The sequence below is a fragment of the Empidonax traillii genome, unplaced genomic scaffold, assembly GCF_003031625.1.
Source record: "Empidonax traillii isolate 1590-97213 ecotype Southwest subspecies unplaced genomic scaffold, ASM303162v1 scaffold435:size587000, whole genome shotgun sequence".
Taxonomy (NCBI): domain Eukaryota; kingdom Metazoa; phylum Chordata; class Aves; order Passeriformes; family Tyrannidae; genus Empidonax; species Empidonax traillii.
Window position 1 is genome coordinate 105,775 of NW_020955628.1, and position 12,903 is coordinate 118,677.

Below are 12,903 nucleotides of genomic sequence, written 5' to 3' on the forward strand. Positions count from 1 at the left end.
CTCCTGCTAATTTCAGTGGGAACTCGAGTAAGCTGCGGTGCTGTCGTCCAGTTACATTTTCTCAGTGCAAGGCCACAGCAGGAGTGGTTTTGTCTGGATTCTTGGGTATAACACTCAGAGGACTGCGAGGTCAAAACCACGGCAAGCTGGTCAGACACCCTGCCTTTCCCTTTGAACAGAAGCTCAGCAGAGAGCACAATGTAACAGAATTTACAAAACAGTTTCAAAGACAGCAAACTTTCTTAAGGACTTTGGGCGAGGAGGACTGGGCTGATGGTTCTGCTGTCAGCCCTGAAGGGCAGCGTTACACCCGTGCAAATATTCTCACATGGAAGCTTGGGAGTAGAGACTGGTATAACAACTGTCTTCTAATTCCCTGATACATGCTTTTTTATTCCATGTTTGCTGCGGGAGGTGAGTTGGTGTGCGCCGTGCTGGGTGAAGAGAGGCTCAAATCTCTGTGCATCCAGAGCTCTGTGTTTCCTTTGCTCCAGTTTCGTCAGTCCTTCGACATCTCCAGTTGCCTGCAATGGGGGATCATGCTCTGGTATGAACTTCTTACGCTTTGCTGGGGAGCACCTTTCTTGTAGGCTGTTCTCTTTCTCAGTGCAGTGAGCTGATCTGGCTGTCACGGGCTTTTTCACCCCATCTCTATGGTGGTGAAGCACCTTTTGACCCTGGTAGCAACTCAGGACTACCCAGTTTTGTTTAGCTGAGGAAGAAGGAGTTGTAATCGAGTTTAGTAAACTTTTTGCCACTTGCAACCTACTTTAACCAGCAGCAGGGCAAGGGAAGGAGGGCAGGGTGCAACTGAGGGGAAGAGGCCGAAAATTCAGAGAACAGGAGGCCCTGCTCATACAGGTTACTTAAAGCCTCCTATGGATGGCAGTCGTTCCTGGCTCTTGCCCCAGGGATTTGAGAAGAAGCACCAGGAAGCACAGAGGAGGTTTGTGAGGAGGGGCTCCTGCAGGGCACCGAGGTGGGCAGTACCACGCTCTCCTGTGTCGTCCTGGGGCATCTCACTCAAGGCCACCGTGGCGTGAACCAGATCCGCGTCTGATCTCTGACGTGCACGAATGTTTTATCAGTTACGCTCTAAACTACAGGGATTGTCGGCATTTTGGTCACACGCTCTGCTGGGGTGAGTTAATATCCTTCCTGACTGAGTACATTGCCTAGAGGGACCATTTGGTGTGTAACACTGGTAGAGAGAGCGATACCCGGCGCCGAGCGTTGCGGGGTAAAAGACTAATGTGAGCCGTGTTAAATGGTGTCTTGGGCTTTTCCGGGTCCCTATTCATAAAACACAACAAAGTGGCGACAAGTATAAACCTTGTCAGCTAAAGGATCTGCTGGGAACACCAGAGAGTACTTAGTGACTAAAACAAATCAAATTTTGAAATCCTCCCTTCCGAAGGAAAGCACAAGAGGGGATTTAACTGCGGTGAACAAGTGTATTTGAAGTAAAATGGCAGCAGGAGTGGGGCGAGGGAGAGGAGGCTCCGGGATCAGCTCTGCTCTGCCGGGGTAGGGCGTTCTCTGATGGGGTTGGTGTTTGGCTCCAGGAGGGCACTTAGTGGGCTTTGAGGGAAAGGGATAGAAGGGCTGCCTGGCAGGTGTTGGTGACCATCCTGAGCAGTGAACCCAGGGTCTGGGTTATGGCTGTGCCCTCAGCCCGGGCTGTAGCAGTGCCAGCCAGAGCAGCAGCTGCTTTCCAAGCCCCTTCTGGCTGGTAAGGCCCTGCCTGCTCAGTGTAGGGTCCTACTGTACAGGGTTAAACATACGTCATGCACTGCTACCCTATTTGAGTCTGGGAAGATTCCTTTTTAATTGTAATTAGGCTGCCCTTGTGTTCGTGGCGTGTTTCCATACGGGAATTGTTCCTGACAGAAGCTGTTCCAGGAGTTTGGCTGCTTGCCTGGTGCTGGGGAGCTGGTCTTCAGCTCTCTGCTAAACCAGATGCTCCCTCTGTGACCCTGGCCAAGTTGCTTAGGCTCTCTGTGCCTCAGTTTCTAATTATAAAATGGGAATATTGACAACTGCTTCTCTCACAAGGGACTTAGAAACACAGTAATCAGAGAGAGCTGAACACTCACAGAGCTTTGGGAGGAATGGTACATGTTCCTCAGTCAAGCAGAGAGCAGCACCCATGTGTTTGGCTTGAACCATGTCCTCAGATGAAGGAGGACAGTTACAAGTGTTGTTTTCAGTTCCCCAGCAAAGCTTCAACTGAACCCGAAGTCTTTGATAGGCATAGAAAGAGAAGCAATCAAGAGAACACTGTGACATAAACACTCTCCTCCTCTGACTAAAAATGCAGATAAACTTCCTTGGGATTTCTAGCAGTATTTCTACCTAAATCTTGTTGAAGTTTGCAGCAGTATGACAGAAAATTCTACTAGGCCCTTAGCGGTTATGTCTTCTGGTCACTTCTGTCATTCATTTCACCCTTTAGTAAAGAACTATTTATTCCCTTGCAGTTTTGCCTCATGAGCCTCAGTTGCAGCACCATTAGTCACCCTTGGGACTTGACTGAAGAACCTCTCAGCCCCCTCTGGCAGTGGTTGGTTTGCCCAGCACAGCCTGGTCATTGGTGTCCTTGTGCTTTGGAGAATGGAACATGTGCTATGCAGGTTGGGACACTGAAGTCCTGCCAGAAAAAGGCCCTTTCTTTGGATGGGCCATGATGGTGCATCCCTACTTGCATCACCAAGTAGCCCACAATATTGGGCTGAAAGACAATTTGTGTCTTGCTTTGATTTATTTTTTCGCTCTTTCATTTCTTCACTGAAGTACAGCATTGTATCCCCTAAGGACAGGACTGGGCCCTTGCTCTATTACATGGAAAGTTATTGAAAACTTGTAGGAAATTAGGTTCCCTTTCTCCATTCTCTACTATTACATTAACTTGTTCAGAGAGCTCCAGCAGGTAACTGAGTTTTCTCCAGCAGAGGCTCTGCTGCCTCGAGCCTATCATGTTAATCTCCCTTAATTAGATCCTTCATCCCATTCTCAGGAACAGATGGGAGGCTTAGGGCTGTGAAATTCTTGGGATCTCCTGAGACACCTGAGGAGCAACCCTCCAAGGTCTTCCAGCCTTTCACAATCCCAGTCATCCCCATCGAGGCTTTTCTGTGCAAGGGCAGTGTGGGTGTCCTCTCTGCTGCCTGTGGAGTGCTGCAGGCTCATGTTGCCCTTACCGTGTTCCCCTCCCTCCTGCTGCCTCCATCCGTCTCCCTGCACCTCAGCAACCCTATGGAAGTGGCAAGGTGAGCTGCCCCTCTTTCCTACAAGGATTTCTGACTTTATAATCAGAATATCTTATTCAATCTCCTGCTTTGTTAGCAGGGTGGACGTCATTCTTCCACATGGCTTTGTGAAACTGTTCATGTCCATGTCCTTTCTCTCAAAAGTACAGTTGCACATCACAGCTTCAGAGGGTGATGTAAGATCTTTCTCATGTTAACACATAGAGTGCACTGATGCTCAGGGGTTCTAGTTTTCTAATAATGTCCTAACATCTACTAAGACCAAGAGTAGAAATCATCTCTCTCATTTTTTTAGCACTTGCTTTAACAGTCAGTGCCTTACAGGACTGTACCCTTGTGCTGTATGGGGTATTCACAAGTCTGTGAAAGGGTACCAGGCAAAAAGCAGCAAACCATGTCTCACTGGATACACTATGTGGCAATGCATAGTCCACATTATTGGTGAGAAATCCGAATACCACTGGATGTCCTGAGCTTTCCTATGTGTTGCTTTGGGACAGTATTGGAGTATTCAGCCAGAAGTTCATAGCAAGGTCCATCCATAATCTAAACTAGATACAGCACAGCTGGTGAAAAGGGGATGCTGACAAGGGAAGGAAACTGAAACACGAGAATCTGACCCCTTTTCTCCTGGATATTGTAAAAGAAGATGTATTGCTGTGTACTCGTGGTGACAGTTATTTTTTGTCATTACTGTAACTGGTTTAGTTCCTTGGCTTGTCAGCCAAAGATGTGCTGGTCGGCAGTCAACGCTGTCTTTGGATCGATACCTGGGAGGAGCTGTAGTTTCTCTGATAGAAATCCTGTTGTACAGGTTTTTTTTTTTTTCTTTATTCTCTTTATTCCTTTCTTCACTGGTCTGAGCCTTTGGTCCAGTTCTGCAGATGCCAAAGGGTTTTAAGTGAAACACCGACATGCTTGGATTTTTATCTGGAACAGAACTTTGACAACCATCACTTGGAAATGGGAGATGGTGCAGTCAGTAAGCTCAGCCTATGAAGATTGTGTATGTGAAGGATGAGGAAGAAGCTGGGATTGAAAACCTTTATGGAAGGTTTTTGATCTGTTTTGTTTGCTGGATCTTGGAATACAGACAAACCCATTAAAATGAGACCATAAAACAAGCCACAGCTTTTGGTACATGTACAGGTTTGTCAAGACCCAAAGCAGAGAGCTACAAGATTTAAAGCAAGTAACCTTCTGAAATTATAGTTTGGAACAGGGAACTCCACGCCAATCGATGGGAGTCTGCTTTTGTTATGGTCCCAAAAACCACGAGGCTGACTCATGCTATTACAGTGATGCACAGTGTTGTCAAGGTAATGGATTTGGGCACTTGGCAAATACAGGAAGGGTGTAAAAGGCAAGGAGGTGTTCTACTGCCTTCCAGGAGCAAACTTCATACTAAGGATGTGTGTGTGGTTGTTTTTTTTTGTTTGTTTTTGTTTTGTTTTGTTTTGTTTTTTTTATGACTGAGATAGAGAATACTCAATTTTGTTGCAGAAGTGAGAATTTTATCCCCTGGCCTATTGCTGTTGTTGTGCACATCACCCTTGGGAATGCTGTTCTTTCCTATATGTAGCAAGGTTTGTGAACTTTTCCTGCCATGCCTCCTCCTGCTGGTGCCTAAGAAGCCTCTATCCACAGGGCTTAGGTGAAAATTAGAAAGGGGGAGAAGAGGGGAGATAGAGAAATCATGCATATTTTAGTTCCTTAGGGAAGAGCTTGGCTGTAAAGGAATTGTTGGGCTGAGTTCAGAAGAGATTGAGGTAAGGAGTGAGCCTCTAAGGACCATGTTTGCAACCTCTCAAGGCCTTTTATTCCTTTTTTTTTTTTTTTTAATAATAACAGCAACATTTTAAAGCACTGTTTAAAGACAAGTTTGGAAAGATCAACCAGAAAGGCAAGAGAATTGGGATTTCTCTTAGAAAAACTTAGCCATCCAGTCATCCTGCTTAACTGAACTTTGATAAAAAGAAAAACTGAGAGGAGGAGGGGAAAAAAAAAAGGAGAAAGTAGCTACCTGTTAAAAATTATCAAGATGAGGGATTGCTGTCTGTAAAGCTTCTTAAGACAAATCCTTCCTTATATAACTCCTTGTCTTTCTTTCACTAACTTTAATGAAATCAGAAGCTGACAGGAAAAGTGAAATGCCTGCGCTAATGAGATAATCTGACTTATAAAGACCAATAAGGCAAAGGATGCATTAAGTGTTTGAATAATAGAGCTTCAGACTTGTCTGGAGCAGTGACTGCTTTGTGGGAATGTGATGTGGGAGGTGTCAGGGACTCGGGGAGCAGCAGTGAGTGTGTGTTCCTGTGTGTGCCAAAGGGTGTTCACCTCCAGGCTGGAAGGAGAGCTGTCCAGATGACCAGGTTTGCCTACTCTGTAGCCTTCTTTTTATCTCCTAACAGAGAAAAAGATTGGCAAGGGATAGGAAACCCAGAGAAAGGGAAGGAGAGCCCAGCCAGAAGTTTAGAAAAGGAATGTTGTGGGGTTTGGAGACTAATATATATGGATGTGAATTTGTAAGAGTAAGTGCCTTGTTTATCCACACTCGACATGTGTCCCTCTTCTGAAGGTCCTAATCCAACCTCCAGCCAAGAGAGTGGGAAACCTTCTCCTGATTTCTTGGGTTGTTTTTGGATCAAGCCTTTGGTGGTAGAAATCTGGAATCACACCTTGATACAAGACAGGAATAGGTTGAAAAGAATTTTGAGGAGTGCATGTGCCTATGTTTAACTGCAAGCTTGCAGTTATCATGATGCCTGTTTATGAAGCTTCTTGAACAAAATCCAAGGTATTTTTTTTTTTTTAAATGTGGTACCAGCAGCATGCACATAGTTTCTCTAATAGCCTCTAGTTTTGCCTGAGGTGAGAGATAGCTGGGGCTGGCATTTGTTGGAGATTTAGCTTGTGAGAGGTGCACTTTCTGCAGCTCAAAGTGAAGGAATTAACTTACAGTTTGAAATGTCAACCTTTTCCAAGAGTGCTTAGGATTCACAAGCACTTTTATACTTTAAAAAACCGTTTTGGGGGGAGCTATGTTATTTTTTGGCAACGGAGATGTAGCCACTTCAGTCCAACAGCCATTGTGCCTGTTGGTGATGAGGCTCTGGAACACTCACTGCAGCCTGAGGAACAGTCAAACAACCTCTGCTAAAACAGGACTTACGAGTGGGATAGTGCAGCCTGGTAGCCTGTGGTAGTTTGTAAATGGCCTAGGTCACCTCCAGTCCCACTTTGTACTTTCTGGTGTATTAGGAAATCTCAATTTAGAGTGTCCTAAACTATGGTAGAAGCAACAATATTTTACTTTTCAAATGACAACACGCAATGAAGTTGGATTGTACATGGAACAATTCACTGAGGCTAAATGAACTGCTACTTAAAAATAATATGGTGGTAGGTATTTAATCATCCAAATCTAATTGTAAGATATAGCCACAATCCTTTTGTTTCAGTAAATTAAATGCCAACAGGGAAAGCAAAAGGGAGTGAGGCTCCATGAGAAACATGGCACAGTACATTAAAAATCAACTATGGAGAAAGGTGATTCATTAAAGTAAATGCCAACCTTGAAAGAAAGGCTCTAACAACCTATTACTGTAAAACAAATAATAGCTTAGATGTGGTCTTTTGCCATCCCATATTCTGTTATTTCTCTTTTGTTAAGGAATACAGAGACCTGACAGCAGTGATGGAGAAGCTTGTGCATGGAAAATTTGGATTGATTGGACAGTGACAGCATTTGTCAGCTTAAGTAAAGATATTCAAAGTCAACACACTACCTACAGAAGTAAAATTTTGGTGTAGAGGAATCACTCTGAGCTCAAAATTTAACCAGTGATGCCAAATCTTGGGTAGGTTGCTAATTAGCTCTGCAGAGCTGCAGGAATGCACTAAGATTAATAGCAGTTGTAGAAAGCTATAGATTTTATATGATGTCTTTCCCTTGTCAGTGTTACTTTTGCAGGCAGTCTATTTCCGTTTACTTTAAGATTCCAACTTTTAGGTGAAAATAGTTTCTCTGGACAAAAGATAAATAAATCCTTCAGCTCTTTGCTAATGTTGGAGTATCAGCTTCGAAGTGTGTTTCCTCAGAGAAATGATGGCACACCATAATATCTACACAGAAATATCTTACAGTTCAGTGTCTTTTATTCTGAAGGATCTCCAAATCCTTTACAAACTCGGATTCCTTCTCTGATCTGCAAAGTGCCTTTTTACTGTGTTCTCTGCAGCATTCAGCATGTATTGATGTTGATTTACCATGAAGGCTGAAAGGGCTGAGCTGTATGTATAGGCTGGGTCTCTCACTTCCTCTGCATAGCATATAGATATTTGTTATATAGATATTTGAACATAATATATATTCATAATATATATTCATATAGATATAGATATTTGAGCACATAATATGTATTTATAAGGCATCTCAGTTTCACCAGAACAGCACAGAGGGTGAGTAGTGTGGTACTTTCATTCATCAAGCAGCAGAGTTTTAAAGGCAGGGGTTTTTTATATATCTGGATGCATCCATAACCCCCAGCTCTGAAGAGCTTTTCTTATGAATCTCTGTTGTGAGGGAGTGAAATGTAATCTCTTGTTCTGGGCAAGCAGATACAAAGTGCTGATTTGTCTACTAGCAAATATGAGGAGTCTCTCAGTGAAAACTAATATCCTGTGGAAGGATTTTTTTTATTATTTCTTTCTTGGGTCTGTTTTCCCTATCTTTGATGCCTTTATTTCATCACCTTTACTATTACTATATTTAACATATAATCGTAGGTTTTCCAAGGCAAGGGAATATTAATTCGTGGTTGTGTAAGAGAACTTTTTCGTGTTCCGTCCTGGGCATGTTGAGCATCACGAGGAGTCCTTCCTGGCTCTTGGCTAAAAGGGACTGTGGGAATGGCCAGTGAGAAGGGAAAAAAGGTCTTTTCTTTGTTGCCAGCAGACAGACCTTTCCTTTCTACCACTGGGAGGAGCATGAGAACAAGAGAAACCACATCTTCCTCTTGGAAGCAGATCACTGCAACTCCCAGACTGGAAGGACTCGTGTTGACACCTGGATTAGTTTTCCTGCTGATATGTGAGAATTAGTGGCCTCATCTTTTGGGATGTCAGTGAATACATTTTTTCTCTTTTTTGGCTTGAATGCTGAGATTATTGGGGCACCGTGCTTTTGGTTCCCCCTCCCAACCTTACAAACCCTGTAAGAATGCTGGATCTTTGTGCCATTAAAAATGGACCAGTTGCCACTTTGTGCAGTAGTCCCAGTTCTGTTACAGCTACTGGGCTGGGATGAAGCTGTAATCTGCTGTGCTAAAATTTAAGTTTCTGGCCAAAAAAGGAGTCAAACTGTAGTATGTGCATGAATCCAGACCCTTTTTGGGGCATAGGGGAAACACCACCTTTCCCACCCTGTGAAATAAACCCGTGCAGAGTATTTGAGACCTGTCTAGAAGGTCTGCAGTTTTGGTGGCTGCCTTGGATAAAGATGCACACATGTGTGTAAGGCAGTGCAGGGACTGGCATTCCCCACGTGGAACACATCAGAGTGAAATGGCAGTGCAGTCCCTTTGATGTTCAGAACAGTGACAGGGCAGCACTATGGGGATGCAGTCCCATAAAATGGAGGTTTAGGAACGGCAGCAAGGGTTTCTGCCTGATGCTGCAAATTAACAATAAAGCTCAGGGGCATGGTGTAATTATTTACTTTGCTAAATAACACAGAGGAGCTATGGTTTAATTACAGTAGTTTAGCTATGCAATAGAACGCAGAGACTGAGGCTTCAGTGGATTGCATTAATGAGCCTTGCTATCGGTTACTTCTAATATTGGATAATGTTTCTTTTGTTTTAAATCATCCTTTTCAAATGAGTTCCATGCAGATGAGAAGGAACCTTTCCAAAGTATCACAATGGATTGTTTTTGTTTCTAAAAGACACAACCCAACAAGGCACTTGATACTACAATTATACTCAGTAAAGCCAGATGCATTTGGATCTGCTCTTTTGTCATTGACATCCCTTTTGTGCTAGCTTTTGATGAAATTTAAGCAAAAAGGATGTAGCTGGGCATCTTCAAGATGGCAAGAGTCTGTATTTCTCGATCCTATCATCAATCCAATCAACCTTCATTTAAAGAAGATTGGAGAAGCGAATAATGCACATTAAATAATAGCTTTTCCTGAACATTTAGGGCATACTAATTAATAAATAGCTCATTACAACTTCAAGGCCAAATTTTATTTTTATTGAAGTCAATGGCCCAGCTCCTTCAACTGAACAAGAATGGTGTTGGCCATTGCTGTGTAGTGTCTCAGAAAATAGATGAGAGGAAGGAACCCTCTCTAGTAGTGCCCAAGGCAGAGGGACTGGAATGAGATGATCCTTAAGGTCCTTTCCAACCCAAACCATTCTGTGATTCTGGGAATCTGGTTTTTCATTCGTGTGCTTGGTGCTGTTTCTCAGTTTCTGTAGTTGTGACCCATTCTCTCATTTTCATACCCTCACCAAACTTTGAAGCAATGACAGTATGGAGCATGGGTAGTGTGTGTTGAGAGCAGTTACCAGCTGGGCAGGACATGACAGTGAAGGATGTCTGCATTTCTTGATCAAGTTGGCTGCCTGGGACATGTAGGGCCTGGGGAATGACAAGGGAAGACTGTTCCTTGTTCTTATTTTTGCAGACTTTTGTATTTATTTTTGTAGGCTTTTCAATGGCTCTCAGAGGAACAGTATATATATATTTCTCATAGATATACAGAGCTGGACTTGAGGAGCATTTGGAAGAGAAAAGGGAATATGGTCATTGCCTGCAATTCCCACCTGACAGGCCTTTCATTTAATTTTAGTTGTGGATGCTGATCTAAGCTGTGCATCTCAGCTATGCATAGTAAACTCATAGTTAGACAAAACATACCTTCATTTCCCTGCTTTATACCTCTGAAGAGATGGGATGGTTTTCACAGACAAACTGATAAAATACCTGAAGTGCTTTGTGTCAAGCAAGGTTTTATTAACATGGAAATTTAGGTTGTTCAGTGATACAACTGTCCAGGCTTAGTTAAGTTTCATGTATTAGAAGCTGGTATTCTTCAAACTGTCAATTTTGGGGGTGGATGAGTGACTAAAACAGATGTATTAATGTCTAGCAGTTGAAGTACTGTAGCCTGTGGTTATACAGACGAGTGGAGCTCCTTGCCAAGATTCAGAAAATAAATGGAATAAGAGCTAAGAAGGGGAATGCTGTGAACACCAGGAAAAGCTTTGGTGTTTCCTCGCAGGAGGAAAAGCAAATGAAAGACTGGTTTAGTGCTAATTTTTGCTATCAGAGGTAAGACTGTAATACTTAAAGATACAAGGGAAGCTGTCACTTCATTCTCAGAAATGTGGCTGTAAGTCCCCAGCTCGTGGCCCAGTTGTGGTTTGGGGAATCACATTTTGTAGATCAGAATTTCCATTGCTGTTTCAATTATCTGAAGCTATTGATTGTTAAAGGTTATGAAGTTAATTTTCATTTCAAAATGCAAGTGAATGATGCTAAATAGCTACTTCATGTTTTTGCTGTTGTGGTTGTGAAATTTGGCATGAAAAATGCGTGGCAGGCTCTTGGGAACTGCTCTGGTAGAGTGGAAGCTAGAGAGAGGGCAGAAGTTCTCTAGTCTCATTTGCTTGCTTTTTTTTTGGTTTGTTTACTTTGTTTTAAAACAGTCTCATCCATTTTCAATTATCTGTAGTTATTTGTGGAACTGAACAAAAATTTATTTATTTACTGAAAAAAGTGAATTATTGTGTCAACCAAAACTTGTTATATGTTTATACCGTTTGGGCTATAAATAAGGAGAAGCATTTGATCCATGTTTTTTCTAGACCTTGGAAAAATAGATGAGTTGCTGTTTGTTTTGTTTTGTTTTCCCTTTAATATCCTTGTTTGGAGATGTTATTTTCTTTTAAAATATTCTTGCTGTGGCTTTCAAAAGGTGTATACTCTGACCTTGCAAGTATGATATAAAATTTTTAATTTTGCTTGGTCTGATCTGAAGAAATACTGCAACTTCTTTCTTTTTCCAGATTCAATCACATTAAAAAAAATCAATTCTTTGCACATCTCTCTGTATTAGGGACATTTACGGGTCTGTCTTCAGAGAACTGAGCTTAGGAGCCACCTAGGTAAGAAAACAAGGGCACAACAGTAAATTGAGTGCTGGTATTTCTGTCAGGTTGGCCTGAAGAAATGCCAAGGGCTGTGTGCAAGGAAACCTTGTGCAGGCAGGAAGGGCGTCTGAACTCACTCTGGCTTGGAAGCAAATACAAGCAACAGCAGGATTGGAAATGCAAATAGCTTTCAGACAAACCTAAAGAAAACTGCAGCAGCAGCAGCAGTGAAACCATCCTGTTTGTCACCAGGACCCCACTGTATTCCCCATGCATCTCCTGTTCCCGTGACCGGCACGCTGCACGTTCAGGGCTGCAGGAGTGGTGATCCAGAAAATTCATAAATATAATAAACTCAGACAGCAGCAGCAGAGTTAGAGGAGCCTCGTGCCACAATCTCCTGCCTCCCACTGTTAAAGACGTGTAGCCAGAGCATTGTTGATCTGCCTGGTACAATCAAAGATGTTTGCATGCTGCACTGAACATATGCTCTAGGTACTCTCCACAGGGGCTGGCAGATTGCTTCCTCTGTGCAATCATTTGTGTTGCTGTGGCTGCTATTCTGCTGCCCAAACGCAGGGCTGGAACCAACACAGTAATTTTCAGTTCTGCTGTGAGTGTTCCTGGTGCTGGGACTCTCAGAGGACTGCACAGGTACTATTTCTGGGACAACCCTAAAAAAGTAGCTAGAGAAATACCCAGAGATCCAGAGAATCCAGAAAGGAGTTTTTTTTTTTTTCATTATTTTGGGATAGAATTTCAAGAGTATGACTTAAAAATTCAGACTAACTCTGGTTTGGCTTAAAACCCAAATTCTCCCCTAAAACTGCTCTTGCTGCTGAAGATAACCCTCTTTATTTAGCAGCTCTGTTTGTGATATACGAGCAGTTTATGAAGTGTGCTCTTTGATAACAACTTGATGAAAAATCCTGCCTTATATAAATAGTGTCATGAACCTGGGGTGCCATTTTGCCTTTATTAGCTGTGTGTGGGCTGCTCAGATCTACAACATGCACTCTGTGATCCCAGCAGGGCTCAGAGGTCTCTCGCTGTAGGAGGCTGGGCCCAGAGAGGGGAAGGGCAGAAGAAGGAGCAAAGAGAAATTGTCTGTTCAGTCCCTCACCGCTCCATTGTACAGCAGAATGACAGACTTTACGTTTACACTGCCGAGGTGTTAATCCACTTTCTGTATTGACAATCCCCCTTTCCTTCCAGCAGAAACAACTCAATATTTTAGTCTCCTTTTTCTTCCCACTTCTTTTTTTTTTTTTTTTTTTTTTCCAGCGGCCATATGGACATTTTGGCTTTGAGTTGAAGCACAGGACACTACAGTGCAAATAAACAAACTTTGCATATGGGCTGCTGCTTTGTTTCGGCAGCTAATGTCTGTTCAACTGTGAGCAGAAATCTGTCTAAAGAGGATATGAGAGAGAAAAATAGCTGGTTAGACAAAAGTTCCAACCTCAGAA

The 12,903-nt window shown here is 42.9% G+C and overlaps 1 protein-coding gene across 2 annotated transcripts in view; it reads left to right on the plus strand.

Moving 5' to 3' along the window:
* Positions 1-6,997, plus strand: part of LOC114062792 (transmembrane protein 132B-like) — a 108,452-nt gene extending 101,455 nt beyond the window's left edge. The window contains exon 4 of one of the 2 annotated variants that reach the window (XM_027894641.1): positions 6,946-6,997. In XM_027894641.1, coding sequence (XP_027750442.1) covers positions 6,946-6,961 — 16 coding nt within the window. In that variant the 3' untranslated portion in view covers positions 6,962-6,997. The remainder of the gene's footprint in view (positions 1-6,945) is intronic. The other variant, XM_027894642.1, reaches the window with a different exon arrangement.
* Positions 6,998-12,903: the final 5,906 nt, after the last annotated feature.